Below are 18,899 nucleotides of genomic sequence, written 5' to 3'. Positions count from 1 at the left end.
TCCTCTCCGGGAGAAGCCCGGAGAGGAGAGTTTCAGCAGCCGCTCAGGGGGCGGGGGCTTACGAGTGACATCGATAAGCCCCGCCCCCATACTGGTAAAAGCAGCAAATTCAGGGATCTCCATGGAGGGGGCGGGGCTAAAATGACGCGATTGTGCCGTTTTAGCTCCGCCCCCTCCTCTGAGACCCGAGGATTGCGGCATTTTAATGCCGCGATCCGGGGGTCAGCAGGGGTCCCCCCTGAATCCGGGAGGGTTGCCCACCCTTCCGGGGGCCGGGAGGGGGTACCCGATTTTCGGGAGACTCCCGGAAATTCCGGGAGGGTCGGCAACCCTGATATATATATATATATATATATATATATATATATATGTGTGTGTGTGTATATATATATATATTGTACCTACACCTTGACAAAGGGGCTAGTCCCCGAAACGTTGGTTTGGTCATGTTTTTGAATACACTTTGAAAATTTCCTACGAGTGCCGCTACCTGTCTCATTATTTCTACAATCCTGATTCAGAAGGCACCGAGGTCCATTGTACCATTGGTTGGAGTGCCGGGCCGCAACTGCTTTCCTATATACACATATATAACCATTGTCCACCATTGCAGTATTCCATGCACTCCTCTCTGCTAGGCCCCATTCACCTGTGTGTGTGTTTGTGTATATATAGATATATACATATAGATATAACCATTGTCCACCATTGCAGTATTCCATGCACTACTCTCTGCTAGGCCCCATTCACCTGTCTGTGTGTGTGTGTGTGTGTGTGTGTGTGTGTGTGTGTGTATATATATATATATATGTGTGTGTGTGTGTGTGTGTATATATATATTGTACCTACACCTTGACAAAGGGGCTTGTCCCCGAAACGTTGGTTTGGTCACGTTTTGAATACACTTTGAAAATTTCCTACGAGTGCCGCTGCCTGTCTCATTATTTCTACAATCCTGATCCAGAAGGCACCGAGGTCCATTGTACCATTGGTTGGAGTGCCGGGCCGCAACTGCTTTCCTATATACACATATAGATATAACCATTGTCCACCATTGCACTATTCCATGCACTCCTCTCTGCTAGGCCCCATTCACCTGTGTGTGTGTTTGTGTATATATATAGATATATACATATAGATATAACCATTGTCCACCATTGCAGTATTCCATGCACTCCTCTCTGCTAGGCCCCATTCACCTGTGTGTGTGTGTGTGTTTGTGTATATATAGATATATAGATATAACCATTATCCACCATTGCAGTATTCCATGCACTCCTCTCTGCTAGGCCCCATTCACCTGTTTGTGTGAATAGCAATCTGCACAATAAAATGTATAGTGGTTTTCATAAAAGTTTATTAACATTTTAAATACTTAAAACATATGAACTAGGTAAACTGGTAACTATAACTATAAAAATTTAAATATGAAACAAAACATGGGTATAACTATAACAACTAAAATGGTTTTATCTTTTTACAGTCCCATTGTCCAACGCAAAAGAACAAGAATTTTTAGAAGGGTTTATCGAAAAGTATCGTTCCCATGAATGTGGCGAACCAAGTCCAAGGAGTATTCAAATAAAATGAAAAGAAACCAAGCCTTGGAGGACTTGTCTCGCTACAGTCTCCCATTTCACCCAGAGGCCAATGTAGAATGGGTGCGGAAACGCATCCAGAATCTGCGCACGGTTTTCTTGAAGGAACACAAGAAGATGGAGGCTGCAATGAAGTCTGGTGCTGGAGTCGACAAGATGTATCAAACATCGCTCTGGTACTACGACAGGTTGATGTTCACCCTCAGCCAGGAGTCAATGAGGACAGGAGTAGTCCTGATGGTCGAACACGAAAACCAAGAAGTCACGGCGCATGAGGAGGATAATTCGCAGTCTGCATTGGTGAGTCTACTTTGTTGGCTATCTAATTGATTCCTCCTGCCAATCCACAGCCCCCTCCCCATTAAAGTAGGCCATATACTCTTCCCTCACCTGTTTGGCTCGTGCACTCCCTGTGAAGTGTTGTGTTGGGTTTGCAAGGAGGATATCTGCACTACCTCCTCTGGCAGATCTTGGTCTTCTTGGAGTGCTGTGCCTGTAGCCCTTTGCTGTGTGGCTTTTCTGCGGAGCAAATTGTGCAGGACACAGCACGCCGTGCCAACCCAGTTAATTTTGTCCACCCTCAGGTTAATGGCAGTGTGAAAAATGCGAAACCGGCTAGCCAGGATGCCAAAAGCATTTTCCACAACACCCCGTGCCCTGGATAGCCTGTAGTTGAAGATCCTTTTGTCATGGTTCAGGCCCCTTTGCGCATATGGCTTCATGACATGCTCGTGCAGGCCAAAAGCCTCGTCTGCCACAAACACAAAGTTAAGCCCCTGTTTAGTTTCCTGGACAGACGGCAAGTGAAGGGTGTTCGCTATGAGCCTTTCGTAGAACTTTGTGTCCTTGAAAGTGCCACCATCCGATGCACAGCCATTCCTTCCTACATCCAGGAAGATAAACTCATAGTTCGCATTCACCACAGCCATTAGTACAATGCTAAAATACCCCTTGTAATTAAAGTAGTAGGAACCACTATTGATAGGCTGGGCTATGCGGACATGTTTGCCATCAATGGCTCCACCGCAATTTGGAAAGTTCCATCGCTGTTCAAACTCCTCTGCGATGACTTTCCATTCATTCACGCTGGTAGGGAACTGAAATTAGAAGTAAATAGAATTGATTAGTAAACATGTTCAATTTTTTTACAGCTTGCTGACTACCCACCACCAACCCCAGACCTGTCTGTCCTATCAGATAATGCATGTACATCGAGCGAAGCTCCTACTCCGGCATGCACTCCGCCACCCACCCTGGAACCCACTCCACCACTCCCCCGTGCAAAAAAAATGCGTGGCAAAGGAAAAAAAGGAGAAGCAGCAGCACATGAAGAATTTATGATGTGGGCACAGCGAGTCCTGCAAAGAAACCCGGACAAACATGACAACTACTTCACTTATGTGGCAGAGTGTGTTCGCAACATGGCTCCGGACCAGCAACTTACTTTTGAAAAGTTATGCATGGAGTTGGTGTATAATGGCAGTTTAGGGTATCTCAACAGTGGCACTAAAATAGTTGGCATGGGTAGTGCACCAGAAACACCTCAATCAATAGAATCACCAGTGCCTACTCCGCCTGCCACCGTACCAGGCCAGTCGAGCACACTTCCAACACATACCCAGTCAACACCTACACAGCCTTCTCAACCCTCCCAGTACCGTCAATTCTACAGTTCTTTACTGATAGAAGATCCAGAGTCTCCTGTTTTTGAGGATCTGTCTTAAAATATAGGCTATTTTATCATTTACCATCGACATGGTCTCAGCTGCAGGTATGTGATGGCCACTGCTCACATGGCGTATGGCGCACATCAATGGGGCCAGGACCATTGCATCTGCGCCAAGCGCCATGTGGGCCGCAGCCTTTACATATCTGCAGCAGACATCCTCTGCCACACAAGGGCCCTTATTCTGGTTGGTGCGGCCAGAGCCGCACACGGGGCTCCGGCCGCACAAACCAATCCCCGCCCACCCTACGGATCGCCACGGCCGTCCGTACACGGACGGCTGGCGATCCGCATAAAAATGGTGGAGGCAACGCCTCCACCATGGTGGGAGCTGCCCCCTGCATTCGATGGTCGTCGACCATCGAAGGCAGGTCCGCACGCCGCGGCAGCTCCCGCAAGCTGAGACCACACGGACAATCGTCCGTGTGGTAGCTTGTATGGGGGCTGAAAGCTGACATCCGGCGACGTCAGCTTTCCGCCCCCATGAGTTGCGTCATGGCCTCATTACCATGCATACGCCCCGCGTTTGCATGGGAACGCCCATGAAACGCGGGGCGTACACATAGGGAAATGAGGGCATGATGCCTCTCACGCCCCTATACGCCCCCTTTGCGGCGGACGAAATACGTCTGCGGCGAAGGGGGCTGCACATGCGCAGATTGACCTCTGCGCATGTGCAGTGTAAAAACATCGGCGGTACGGCCGCACGCGGGCCGTACCGCACGAACTAGAATAAGGGCCAAGGGCCTGTTTCATAAGTTACCAGAGTGTCTTTTTTTTTTTTTTTCTATGTATATGCTGCTACCTGTACCTGCATTACCAGAGGGAGAACAGGATTCTCCTCAATCTGGAGAGCAAACTCAATTTATTGCCCTTTTGTCTTTGCCAATAGTATGGGGTACTCTGCGACAGACATGGTCTCAGCTGCAGGTATGTGATGGCCACTGCTCACATGTCGTATGGTGCACATCAATGGGGCCGGGACCATTGCATCTGCGCCATGCGCCATGTGGGCCGCAGCCTTTACATATCTGCAGCAGACATCCTCTGCCACACAGTACCTTATCCCTACTGTTGTATGGGCTTGTTTCATAAGTTTCCAGAGTGTCTTTTGTCTTGGTTTTCTACGTATATGCTGCTACCTGTACCTGCATTACCAGAGGGAGAACAGGATTCTCCTCAATCTGGATAGCAAACTCAATTTATTGCCCTTTTGTCTTTGCCAATAGTATGGGGTACTGTGCGACAGACATGGTCTCAGCTGCAGGTATGTGATGGCCACTGCTCACATGGCTTATGGCGCACATCAATGGGGCCGGGACCATTGCATCTGCGCCATGCGCCATGTGGGCCGCAGCCTTTACATATCTGCAGCAGACATCCTCTGCCACACAAGGGCCTGTTCATAAGTTACCAGAGTGTCTTTTGTCTTGGTTTTCTACGTATATGCTGCTACCTGTACCTTCATTACCAGAGGGAGAACAGGATTCTCCTCAATCAGGAGAGCAAACTCAATTTATTGCCCTTTTGTCTTTGCCAATAGTATGGGGTACTGTGCGACAGACATGGTCTCAGCTGCAGGTATGTGATGGCCACTGCTCACATGGCTTATGGCGCACATCAATGGGGCCGGGACCATTGCATCTGCGCCCTGCGGGCCGCAGCCTTTACATATCTGCAGCAGACATCCTCTGCCACACAAGGGCCTGTTTCATAAGTTACCAGTGTCTTTTTTTTTTTTCTACGTATATGCTGCTACCTGTACCTGCATTACCAGAGGGAGAACAGGATTCTCCTCAATCTGGAGAGCAAACTCAATTTATTGCCCTTTTGTCTTTGCCATTAGTATGGGGTACTGTGCGACAGACTTGGTCTCAGCTGCAGGTATGTGATGGCCACTGCTCACATGGCGTATGGTGCACATCAATGGGGCCGGGACCATTGCATCTGCGCCATGCGCCATGTGGGCCGCAGCCTTTACATATCTGCGGCAGACATCCTCTGCCACACAGTAGCCCGTACTTATTGGGAAAGTTTAAACTGGGTCATACATACTTAAATGTTTATATATAGTGTGTTTTTTTTGTACAATATCTTTTATATGGTATTATAATATATTTGTGTTGACACAATAAATCTATTTACTATTTACATACGTATTTTATGTTTTACATATGAAAGGCCTAAAAAACCTGTTTCTGTCCTAGGCCTAAATTATAAATAAAAAAAATTTGTTTGCACAATAAAGTGTACAGTGTATTTTTCATCCTTACCTTGCAATACTGGTACTGCAGCACCTTCACAATGGCTTTGCAGGTCTTCGGGATGATGAGGCCCAAAGCTTGCGGGGAGATGAGGGATCCAAACTTCAGGTCAGCAAGAGACCGTCCTGTCGCCAGAAACCTCAGGGTCACCACCAGCCGTTCCTCAGCAGGGATAGCCACGCGATACTTGGTATCCTGCTTCTCGATGTGGGGAGTCACCAGACTTAGCAATTCCTGGAATGTGGCATCATCCATCCTCAAAAAGTTCCGGAAATCGTCTGGGTTATTTTCCCTGATGTCCCTGAGCAGTGGCATGTGCGAACGAGTCTGACGCTGAAGTAGCCACTGCTTTGTCCAGCATGATCTTGCTCTCCTGCGCTGGGCCCTCTGACGCCTGAGCTTCAGCACTGCATAATAGAGCAGGTAATGTTGCTGGTGACTACCCATCACTGCATTCTCCATAGTGCTTTGTAATGGCAGGCAAAACAAAGTAATGTGTAAATAGCTATGTCCAGCGTTCAGCAGGTATAAACCAAGCCTCACTAGTAACAAAGCAGAAATACACTGGTTTAAAATGGCTGCTGCTATTCCTATCCCCTCTGCTAGTCCAGCCCCTACATTTAAATTTCAAAGGCCAATCTGACGACGGTCGCATGTGTTCTTGCAAAAAAACAAACCCCAGCGATCCGACCGTCTTAACGACCATCACGGGCGATTCGGGATCGGATCTAGATCGTTCCGCAAAAAAAAAAAAAATTTTTGCTAATCGTTTGCAGGGGACTGCCTGGGAGCTCCCTGGAAGTCCAAGGGAAATCGTTCCATGGTCATCTATCGGTCGTGGACGACGGTGGTCGTCCTGGTGTGTACCCTACATAAGAGGGGGTAAGTGCTTTCATGTTCCTCATATGTACCTGGCACCGGACTATTAACAATTACCTGCATTGAGTGCCATCCTGTGACAAATCACTTCATATATATATATATATATATATATATATATATATATATATATATATATATACACACACACACACAATATAGAGGGTCCGCACTCACATCCAGGGGTGAACTTGGTAGTGGGGTGCACCTTTAGAGAGATCCCAAGGGGGAAATCCAAATATAGCAACAAAGTCCAGTATTCAAATATAACCACTGAGGAGGGCACTCACCAATCAATTGCAAAAGATGATTTATTCAGATAAAATCCATATCAGTCGACATTTCGACCCTAAACGGGTCATTATCAATCATCTGATGAAGCCGCTGACACTTTGCTAGGCAGGGAAACGTGTCATCAACAAGTGCCTGTCACAGGAATCACCGCAGTTTGGGAAACCCGGAATCTAGAGCAGAGAATTCCAGATAAGGCTAGCGTCGCTGGAGATACAGCGCAGCCGGGAACACGCTCGAGGCATGGGAAACTAACCCCTGAAAGGTGGATTACAAAACACAACACCTTCGCAGCTACAGGAGACTAAAGGCCCCCATACACTATGCGATTTTGGGACGATTTCATCCGATTTCGTCACTTTGTGCCGATAATCGGATGAAATCGGCCCAAAATCGTAGGTATGTGACATTTGATCCGATCCGATGCGCGGTCCCGTGCGCATCGGACCGGATCAGGGAGGTCGGACGGTCTGTACATACGATCACGTCCGACCTCCCTGTATGCATATGCCTGCCACCTGACAGGCATATGCATACAGACACCGGGGGAGTAGTGGGGGCAGGCAGCGGTGGTGGGGGCGGCCAGCGGCAGCAATGGTGGGGGCGGGCAGCGGCGGTGGGGACGGGCGACGTGTGCGGTGAGCGCAGTGTACTTACACATAGCAGCAGGGACGGGACGCGCAGTGGCGGCTATTATATCAATCAGAGAGCGGCCGGTCATTTGACAAGTATTTTAAAAATATAATAGCCGCCACTGCGCGTCCCGTCCCCGCCGCTGCTGCTATGTGTAAGTACACTGCGCTCACCGCAAACGCCGCCCGTCCCCGCCGCCGCTGCCCGCCCCCACTACCGCCGCTGGCCGCCCCCACCACCGCTGTCCATCCCCACTACTGCCGCTGCCCGCCCCCACTACTGCTCACCGCCCTGCAGCTCCCCAGTTTTTTTTTTACATGGGATAAATCGCATGCGATTTATCCCATGTAAAAATGGCACATCAAGTGCCAAATTGTATGTGAGCCTCCCGGGGAGCTGCCGGGCGGCTCGCAGGTAAATTGGGTCCGACTTGTCCCTAGGACAAGTCGGCCTAATGTATGGGGGCCTTTAGTATACTACTCCTTATCTATTTGCATAAAGTATATGCTAACAAGTCTGTGTGTGCATGACTGAGCTCCTTATCCTCATCTGCATAAAGTATATGCTAACAAGTTTGTGCATAACTGAGCTACTAACCAAGTTTAATCAATAACCATTAATTGCAAAGTGGATATTCCTCTCTATGCTAAAAACAAGCAGTCCGCTTGTCTAAAAATAACTGTCATTAACCCCTGCTAGACAGGAATAAGTGACTAATCCTATGCATGCAAAAATCAAGCTAACAGCTTTTTTTAACAAAGATTGGATTATTAATTGTGTCCATTAGCGCCGTCTTTTTCTGTATTCTTTTTTGTCTTTAAGAAGGGTTGAGTATCCCTTCTAGACGGCAACAGGGACAAACTGTTGGTTTCCTGCGCTTAGTTATATAAACCTGTGTTATTTTAATAAATGTATCTACCATCGCCATCATTTGTACCTCAGCTTCTTCCTCATCTGAATTGATGCGTTTGACCCTCATAAGTTGGGAGCGCAACTGGACGCATATAGTAAATTATTCCTGTCCGGTTTTTTTTGGTCTTTTTTATTAAAGGCTGGTTTTTATAAACCCATCTATTATTGTTATGCAGACATCCAAAAAGTTTACTGTACAATTACTTCTTTCACTAGGTGATTCATCGCGCCCTACGGGCGCTCTTCACACCGTCGTAAGGGGCTGCGCCCCCTTAATTTGTGAACATTTGTATATGATGAGAAATATGGTTAGAATTGTATGAAAGATGCCCTGTATTGCAACTTAGGTGTCCGCGAATCGCGGGAGGGGGGGTCGCGGAGGGTGCCGCGAATTGCAGGAGGGGGGGTCGCGGGGGGTGCCGCGAATTGCAGGAGGAGGGGTTGTGGGGGGGTGGATGCTGCGAATCGCGGGAGGGGAGGGATTGCAGAGAATCGTGGTAGGGGGGTTACGGGGGCGGGGGTTGCAGCGAATCATGGTAGGGGGGGTCGCGGGGGGTGTGCCGTGAATCACGGGAGGGGGGGTCACGGGGTGGGGTGCCGAGAATCGCGGGGGGGGGGGTGTGTGTGTGCCGTGAATCGCGGGAGTGGGGGTTCAGGGGGGGTGTGACGCGAATCGCCACAAGAAAAAATCAACACAGAAAGGTCAACACATGTAAATGTTGACAAAGTGTGGCACTTCATTGGTGTCCATGTCGACACATGAGAATGAATATGAAAACATTCAAAAAATGAAAAAAAAAAACTTCAAAAACTCATGTCAACCTTTTTCATTGTCGACCATAGCCATGTCAGTGTTTTCCATGTGCAATTTAATTCTGGAGCTGCCGCGAATTGCGGGAGGGGGGGTCGCGGGGGTGGGTGCCGCGAATCGCGGGAGGGGGGGTTACGGGGCGGGGGTTGCGGCGAATCATGGGAGGGGGGGTCGCGGGGGTGTGCCGTGAATCACGGGAGGGGGGGTCACGGGGTGGGGTGCCGAGAATCGCGGGGGAGGTGTGTGTGTGTGTGCCGTGAATCGCGGTTGTGGGGTGGGGGGGGGTGTGACGCAAATCGCCACAAGAAAAAATCAACACAGAAAGGTCAACACATGTAAATGTTGACATAAGTGTGCCACTTCATTGGTATCCATGTCGACACATGAGAATGAATATGAAAATATTCAAAAAATGAAAAAAAAAACTTCAAAAACTCATGTCAACCTTTTTCATTGTCGACCATAGCCATGTCAGTGTTTTCCATGTGCAATTTAATTCTGGAGCTGCCGCGAATCACAGGGGGGTGCTGCGAATTGCGGGAGGGGGGGTCGCGGGGGTGGGTGCCGCGAATCGCGGGAGGGCGGGGTTCACAGGGGTTCCGGTGGGGGGTTGCCGCGAATTGCGGGAAGTGTGGGGTCACGGGGGTTGCCGCGAATCGCGGGAGGGGGGGTTGCGGGGGGTGTGACGCGAATCGCCACAAGAAAAAATCAACACAGAAAGGTCAACACATGTAAATGTTGACATAAGTGTGCCACTTCATCGGTGTCCATGTCGACACATGACAATGAATATGAAAAAATTAAAAAAATTAAAAATAAATCTTCAAAAACTCATGTCAACCTTTTTCATTGTCGACCAAAGCCATGTCAGTGTTTTGCATGTGCCATTTAATCCTGGGGCTGCTGCGAATTGCGGGGGGGGGGGGGGGTGCCGCGAATCGCGGGAGGGGGGTCGCAGGGGGGGTGCCGCCCCGAATTGCGGGAGGGGTCGGGGGGGGGGTTCTTTTTGCAGCGAATCGCGGGAGGGGGGGTCGCGGGGGGTGTTTTTGCTGCGAACCGCGGTAGGGGGGTCGCGGGGTAGCGGGTGTTTTTGCCGCGAATCGCGGGAGGGGGGGGGCGCGCGGGGGGGGGGGGGAGGTTTTGCCGCAAATCGCGGGAGGGGGGCGCTCACCTGGTGACTGTGGAGTAGCAGTGCTGGGCAACATGGGAAGGCAGTGGGTGTCTGGCACTGTCTGTGGGCTCACTGGGCTGGTTCTCTGTCACATACCTCCCAACATGACCCTCTCCAGGAGGGACACAATGCTCTGTTTCTAGACTTCCCCTTAATGTATGATTGCCATCACCTGTTTTAAACAGGTTAATTTCTCAGAAAGGTGTTCAGCACAGATGAAGGCAATCACACATTAAGAGGAAAGTCCAGGAACAGAGCGTTATAGACACAGACACCCACTTTGAGTGACAGATGTAGCCAAATATATAAGAGATATGTGAATTTAATGGGGCTAGGACCCTCATTGTGTCTTATTAAAAGATTTTCTAAATCAATCACCGGACTTTTAAAAAAAAAAATAGCAGATCGTCTATGTAGCGGGTAAAGAATATAATTCTCCCCGCTACATTTGCATCTGCAAAGACTGCATTGTGTTCTATCTCAAACATAAAAATATTTGCTAGAAATGGAAAAACTGTGGACCCCATAGAACAGCCGACTTTTTTGGAGATAAAATACATCCCTATAAAAAATAATAATAATAAATCCAAGCAATTCAATCAAGAATGTTACATTCGGTCCCTCATAATGGGGATGGTTTCTAAGAAACATTTCTACCGCCTACAAACCTTCTTTGTGAGGGATGACCGTATATAAGCTGTTCACATCAATAGGGAACATCCATACTTCTCCTTCTAACTTATACCCCTTTTACACCGCCGAAAAATCCGGGTCAGTGGCGGGTCAGACCCGGATCTTCGGCGGTGTAAATCCCTAACGCCGTGTCCCTTTACACAGGACTTCTACCCAGGTCCTGACCTGGGTAGAACACGGCTAGGACCTGGGTAGAGGGCGGTGTAAATGGGAACGCCGGGTCGGATGACCCGGCTCCCATTTACATGAATGGGGAACGTCCAACCTGCGGACCGCAGCGTCCGCAGGTTGGACGGATTGTCAGTCTGACACTGACAGCCGGCGCTGCTGTCTGCTATACTCTGCAGACAGCAGCGGCGGCGGGGGAGGGAGGTGAACGGATGCCTGTGTGCGGCATCCATTCACCTCCTGTCAAATGGCGGGGGGTGCGCGCGGGGACTGGGGGCAGCCTAGCAGCTTACCTTAGTGCTGGGCTGCCCCCAGCAGCGTTCCGAGTACGGCGGCGTCGATCGGCGCTTGAAGATGACATCGCGCTGTCAACTTCAAGCGCCGGGAAGGGGCGGGAGGGGGGTGCGGGCGTTTAAGCCCGTCCGGTGTAAATGCCCCTAAACGCTGGGTCTCACCCGGCTTCAACCAGGGTCCAAAAAGCCGGGTGCGACCCGGCGTTTTGGTCTAAAAGGGGTAGGAACCGCCAATAATTTATTTAGTATCGTTGTTGTGTCTAGCAAGTACTGGATGGTTTACGGATGCAGGGTTGTAACAAACTGTCAATATAAACTGATATCCGATAAGATAATGAATCTCTGGCAGACACAATAGATCTGCCAGGCGGGTCTTCTAGTGATTTATGAATCTTAGGGATGCGGTAGAAGGTTGGAACCAATGGAATGGAGGTATTAATTTGTCCATGAGATCTTTAGATATCCAATTCTTATCCACTGCCTGTAGTAAAATGTCCTTGAATTATTTTAGTAATTTTGCTAAAGGATCAGTTGTCAACCGACTATAGGTTTATTTGTCCTGTAGATGTTTCATTACTTGTACATGATACTTAGCAGAATCTTGAATCACTAAGGCCCCTCCTTTGTCTGCTGTTCTGAACGGCAAAGATTGATTATTGGCCCGATTTTTCACTATTTGTCGCTCAACTTTACCAAAGTTACTGCGGTAATGGGTCTGTTTGGTAATAAATGGGTTAACTTCTTGGTTGATCATCCTCATGAAAGTTCTTATACAGGTATTAAAGGATTGGGGTTTGTGAATGTCTAATTAATATTAAACCGATGGAAAATAAGTGAAGTGCGCAGTTTACGTACTGTGTCTGTAAACTTACAACCTTTTACTCCTAGCTACGGGTGAACTAAAGCGTATCGTTTCGTAGCGAACCTTATCCGTGTATAAAACACACTAAACCGATACTCCTGAAAGCGGTATATTTTCGCAGTACTTAGTACTCAATTGTAAGTAAAAATACACCAGGTATAAATTCCTGTAAACCTTTCCGCTTACTGCGAATAATACACAAGACAGTATAAGTTCCGGAATAAGAGTACAAAGTTCTCAACCGTATATTTCTGTCCCTAGCGGACAACAGGGGGTTACAACACGGTATAGATATAGGCAAATAACAGGATATACAGATCACAGTACAATACAAAATACTATCTAATTATAAAAAGGGGAAATACATATCTAAATACAATTGGCTTACATACAAATACACAGAAAAGCAATACAGATACTGTCTCTCAACACGCTTGCACAACTCGGTCAGAGCTCCCTGTATTTTATCCAGATTACAGTCCAGGAAGAAGAAAAAGTACAATGAGAGAGCTCTTCGGTTGTGCTTATCCTCTTATAGGAGGTTATTCTGGTTGGTGCGTAAATTTCCGAATTCTTTCGGAGCGGACCGCACGCCACGCTGTGCGGACATTGTACGAAGAAACGCCCACCGGTCCTCCGCATTCGGACGGACTCACTCTTTAAGAAGAGGGCGTGTTTACGGACGGCATCCAAACCTTGCGTGTGCGGTGGACACACACATATTCTGCATGGTCTTACAGCGTCTGCACGGTCTTACAGCGTCAGAACAGACGGGAACCTGCCCGTACGCACCGATGCGGTGTATTTCCGCAAAACATACTACTATCATCGGAACTCATACATCACACACATGACATACTTATGCAATTAGGCTACCTCATTAAAAAGGGATTGTTTTTAATGGTCATCTATTATTTTTCGAATTGATCATTAAACACATTACTATCACTTTAGATTAACTCTTACATCATGCAAAGTTCCAAACATTCTTTCTTGCCCCTTTACGCCCATGTGTTATGTATGCATGTATCATAAATTATTCTTCAAATGCAAACACACACACACATACACACTATCTACATCTTTACATTACCCTTCACCCAGCCGTGCTTTCAGCATATATTTGTGTGTTTAGTAATGGTCCATTTAGGCTGCAATGGTTCCAATTGAAGCAATGAAAAGAGTGTAATTAATGAGTAATGAGTAGAGGAGTGGATTGTATTGTGTTCAGCTGACTGTGGTTCAGGTGCGGCCGTACTAATTGGGCGATCCGAATGCCTAGCGCATGACCGAGTGGTGTCCGCAAAGTGAAACTTGCTTATGAAGACCGCATATTTCCTGGCTGTTGGTTCGTTTGCAGTCGGTGTTCTGTCCGAAGGCACGCCTACTAGAATTAGTGCACTCCCTCGTGTACGCCCAGGTTTACGCCCAGTTTAGCCTACTTTGAAACTACGCTCCTGTGTAGTTCCGAATGACGCCCATATTACGCCCATATTTCACGAGTGAACACATTTCTGTACGGTATTAGTGAGAACGAGTACAGAGACCGTGCGTGGCACATGCGCATAGCGTTGCCCACGCATGCGCAGACGGCTAAATAACGCCAACCGAAAGAATTCGGAAATTAACGCATCGACCAGAAAAAGGCCCATAGTGTCCAGGTAGAAGGGGCAGTGAGGGTCTCCATTGGTCAGAAGATCAGGTGTCGCTTCTCTTGGATTGGTGCAGAGGAATGCACCTCTGTGTCTTTGTTCTCAAGGCATCGTCATAGGGGTCACAACTCAAGCTGTGAAACCTGTTACATCCGGAACTTCCAGTTCCATTAAATATGTAATTGTTCCATAACTTTCAGCTGTTACAAGCTGCGTACTTTAGACAAGAACCGGAGTGCTGCGCATGAGAGACGGAACACACAGATGTGAAATATGAACAAGAAAGATCGTGTTTTACCATTTAAGCTATGTGCTGCGGATTAAAACCCTTTATCTATATTTTATTAGAATGTAAGTGTGGGATATGAATTTGTGTGTAGTAGTATGGCTGCGCACGGGGTTCGCATTGTATATTTTAATAAATTCCTATACTCCATTTACGTAACTCTGCGAACCAAGATGGCGGCCATACCATTCTATTGTGGTGTATATGCAACTCGACTTTGACAGGTTCAAATGTTTATTTCCGTAGAATCTCAGCCAATTGTGTCGGTATTAAAGGTTGTACAGTGGCTATCTCAGGTGTTTTAGTAAAATGTTCTTTTAACTTGAGTTATGTATGCAGATTTTGTTTTTCAATTGTCCACTGATCTTGAGTATGTACCGTAGAAGGTATAAATGACAAGCCTTTATTGAGTACTTTTGTTTCTATGGGGGATAGTGTATACGATGAAAAATTAACAGCTAGACTTTTGCGCGTATCAGGGTTTTGTGCCTCTGCCCTTTTGCTTGGCCACCGCACCTGGTGTAAGGCGTTTCCTCCTGCCAACTGTGCCTGTGTTCTTGCCCCTAAAGGGTGTCCTGATGCAATATCTCCACCGGGCCCTCTAGTGCCTTCACTCTCACTATTTGTGGAGTTAACTGTAGAAGAATCATTGTCAGTTGCAAATAGATTTTTTTGTCTCCTAAACAAAGCTTTTTTTTTTATGAGCAGTGTATCTCTGTGTGTCAGTCCATCTGTAGACCATATTGGCCTCATAAACTGCGACTTTTTTTTCTCTTAAATTTTGTCAAATCATGTTTGTATGATTGTATCTGGCCCTTTAATTTGTCATTCCAGTCTGTTTGTAAATCACCAGAGCGGCCAAATCCCGCATGAAATGTGAACACTCCGAACAGGGGGTGGAGAGTGGCGTGAAGGGCTATTTGGGCTCATTACCATATGCATACGCCCCGCGTTTCATGGGCGTTCCCATGCAAACGCTGGGCGTACGTATGGTAATACGGCCGTGACGCACGTGTAGGGGGCGGACATATGACATCGCCGGATGTCAGCTGCCCACCCAGATCCCTGCTTTTGCACGGAAACATGTCCGTGTGGTCTGAGGTTGCGGGAGCTGGTGGAGCACTCAGTCCTGCAGTCGATGAACTGCGACCATCGAATGATGGGGGAGGTTCCCTGAGATGGAGGAGGCGTATTTCGTGAAAAATACACGTGCGGTCCGTTCGGCCAGCTTCTTACCGCGTACGGACGGAGTTGGCGATCCGTATGGAAGGCGGTGTTTCGCACGCACGGTCCTGGCCGCATAATCGGATCCGGCCGCACTGATCAGAATAAGGGCCTTTATGTTGTACCTCAAATGTAGAGATTTTTACTTTTATAATATTGATCTCTTTTGTACATGATCAAGATCATTAGATCAAATGAGCACTTGTTTATGATAGATACCCATTTCCTGCAGAACACTGGGCATGTTTTCCCAATAGTTGGGTAGTTGGGTGCACATAGACCTCTTGGTATTTTTTTGCTTCTGTGGTAGTCGCTCATGTAGGACCCATGTAGGAAATAATCGGTCTGGCGTTTGTGCAATTTCAATAAGTCCTTATAAAACTCCTCGCATGGGGTTATTTCCAATACCTACGTGGGGGTTAAATAAAATGGATTCCACCTCCGATTCGGAATAACTGAATATTTTTCCGATGGGGAAGACGTTTTGTTGGTAACCCAAGCCCTCCTCTTCAATTAACGATTCTGCCATATTCACTTAATAAATACAACTCCTCTTATATATACGTGAATAAAGTGCTCAGTGCAAAAAACTGGCTTACTCAAATATTTCTAAAAAATCCACCACTGTAACAACCTAACAATGAACGGACACAAATACTAAAAAATACAAAGACAACTTTTAGACATCACCTGGTGGTTTGGTTGACCAGGATATTGTGGGCAAATGTCCATTCAATCCAGTATAGCAGCACAGATGGGATCCGGCAACTCCACTTAAAATCATTTCATGTGGAGGGTGCCTGCAATCTGCTGTTCCCAGCAATACACAACATGAACTTTGTAGCACTCCAGCCTTACGTGAAAACTCTTTTAATTACAGGAACAACAAAAAGAAGGGGGTTCCAATACTTTGAGGCGCAGTCAATGATTCACCGATTCTTCCAAGATCTAAATACTGTAGTCTGTTTAGACCTCTGTCCGTCTTCAATATGTACTCATATGAATGTGTGAAATAAGAAGTGGAAGAAAAAGGGAAGCAGGATTAACAGAAGATAATTTCTATTACATTTTTGTGTGTAGAGGGAAAAGTTGATGGGCGTACCCAGACTCATGGTAAGCAGGGCCGCCACTAGTAATCTTGGAGCCCGGGACTGACCTTCAGTCTGGGACCCTCTCACATACACCCCCCCCCCCGTAACTGACCTTCAGTCCAGGCACCCCTGTGCACCTGCACCATTACTTACGTAGCCTTGTTCCTGCACAGACGCCTGCATATCTCCTCGGGAGCGCACACTGCACAGTGCAGCCTGCAGAGGGACGAGCCCCTCTCTCTGTGTCCTAGGCTCAGCGCTCTGCAGGCTGCACTGTGTATTGTACGTGCCAGGCTTGGGGGCCGCCGGGTGGGGGAGGTGGTAGCTTCAGAGGCTTCCTGACGGTAAGTATAAGGTATTACAAGCCCGTAGCGTGTTCTTTTCCCGGTAGTCCTTCTATAGGTGAAAGTAAATATCTCTGGACGGTGGTCTCAGTGAAGTATGCAGATGTGCAAAAAGAAAAAATAATGTGGAATGATGATCGGTAATTATGCCATTAGTGAGATCACCCCAAAAGTGTTGTGCATTATCGAGTGACAAGCATACGTTACTCACCAAAGGGGAGGAGGGTAGACACATACAAAAAGGTATTTTTACAAGATGACAATAAATCATACCGAACTCACTGTGAATAAAATCTTTCTTAACATATAGCGGTTTCTTTGTGTGAGTATTATTCTGTTTTCTGTCCCTTTTTTGCTTATTTTTCTCAAAAGTATTCTGTATTTTCACAAAAAAATAATAAATAAACAGTGTATTTAGTGTTTTTTATACTGAAACCACAGTGAGGTAATAAAGTGACCAGGAATACAGGGAGCGTACCTTACTTACAGCAGGATAAGCGCTTTCAAGTATATAATGGTTTCTTTATGTGTCCTTATATCTGGTGACCATCACCTATTTGTAGCAACTAGTGTCCATGGTCCGTATTATATACTAAAAGTTTATGATGTTTTTCAGTGACTTAATTCTTGATTAATAAGTACTAGCCTTTTTACAGTCTTTCTTGGTGTATATGTATGTTATATGTTTTGTATTTGTATAGATCACTATAGCAACAATGTAATTTACGTGTTGCCGGTCATCGGCACTAGTTGATGACTTCACTATTAAGCGCCATGGACCCAGGCATCCATGTCGATGGTGTCATGCTGGTTGTAGCACTTATAAAGTCAGTAGGTTGTTTTCACTTAAGGCTGGAGTGCTACAAAGTTCATGTTTATATATAATACAACCAGATTCCGTGGCACTCAGGAAACTCAATACAGCGGTATCAGCAATAATAAAACAGCTGTTTTATTATTGCTGATACAGCTGTATTGAGTCTCCTGAGTGCCACGGAATCTGGTTGTTATTATATTCTTCACTGCTGAGGGGAACGGAGGGCACCGGAGCAGTTGAATTGCATATCAAAGCCAGTGCCGGCTTTCTTGGACTTTTTCAAAGCATAACTGGTGCAAGACAATAAGAAGGTGTACAAAACTCACCTATATAGATGTGGGAGAGGACAGCCTGTCTGTCCGACACCACCAGCCGCCGTCTCCGATCCCGGCACGGGTTACCCGGAAGTGTGTCACCGCGCTGACCCGTCTCCATGCTCAGGCAATGCAGCGTCCTTAGCAACCTCGGCGTCCTCCCGGCTGGTCTACAGAGAACGACAGCCTGTGCGTGCGTCTTCGTTGTCAGGGTGACCATGTAAACACTGCAAAACAAAAACACAGATTCTAATAGTGCAGGGTGTATGGGTAAATAATGTGAAACATATCCTGTTGGACGAAATCCTTGTAAACATAGTGAAAAAACATCTTAATATGATAATACACAGAAAGTTATATCAAGAGTCATCTAAAAAGTATATATAGAATCATCTGAAAAATGTGTGAAAAAATATGCAAAATATACAAAGGCCCATCCGTGTGGGAAGAATGGATGAGGAGAGGAGAGCTGCAGGGGAACAGTGTAAGTAATTTACAAGAACACATTGTACGTAATTTGTTCATTAAGCCCTCTGGGGCTCATGGTATCCAATTCATGGATCCATTTGGTCTCCAATTGGAGCAGCCTCTTCCCCCTATCACCTCCACGAATGTCCTCAGGCACCTGGTCTATGGCCATGTACCGAAGTGTCGCCAAACTGTTTTTCCAGCATGTGTTTTTCAAATGTTTTTTTAATGGCCGACCGATGTAAGGCCATTCGGGTTCTCATGGTCCTGATGGTTTTGCCCACGTAACATAAGCCGCATGGGCATTTTATTAAATACACCACATGGGTGCTGGTGCATGTTAGGGGGGTTCGGATGGTATATTTTCTCCCAGAATGCGGATGGAAGAACCATTTTCCAGAG

The 18,899-nt window shown here is 47.0% G+C and overlaps 2 protein-coding genes across 2 annotated transcripts in view; one reads left to right on the top strand and one right to left on the bottom strand.

The window, feature by feature from the left end:
• The window catches only part of LOC146009580 (uncharacterized), a 120,789-nt gene that overhangs the window by 54,172 nt on the left and 47,718 nt on the right, over nucleotides 1-18,899 (bottom strand). The gene's annotated exons all lie outside the window — the stretch shown is intronic.
• LOC146007523 (uncharacterized) lies at nucleotides 1,381-3,520 on the top strand. Its single transcript, XM_083145955.1, has 2 exons — nucleotides 1,381-1,898; nucleotides 2,750-3,520. The coding sequence occupies exons 1-2, from the start codon at nucleotides 1,551-1,553 to the stop codon at nucleotides 3,320-3,322; spliced, it is 921 nt and encodes a 306-aa protein (XP_083002081.1). The 5' UTR covers nucleotides 1,381-1,550; the 3' UTR covers nucleotides 3,323-3,520.

This window comes from Crinia signifera, chromosome 6 (genome assembly GCF_055691185.1).
Source record: "Crinia signifera chromosome 6, ASM5569118v1, whole genome shotgun sequence".
NCBI classification, from domain to species: domain Eukaryota; kingdom Metazoa; phylum Chordata; class Amphibia; order Anura; family Myobatrachidae; genus Crinia; species Crinia signifera.
This window is presented reverse-complemented; position numbering and strand designations above follow the sequence as displayed.

What these genes read in the sequence shown, in the direction of transcription:
- LOC146007523 (XM_083145955.1), top strand. Translation starts at nt 1,551, where the DNA reads ATGTGGCGAACCAAGTCCAAGGAGTATTCAAATAAAATGAAAAGAAAC. An exon ending in ATAATTCGCAGTCTGCATTG is followed by an intron (nt 1,899 to 2,749) that starts GTGAGTCTACTT and finishes ATTTTTTTACAG; the next exon opens with CTTGCTGACTACCCACCACC.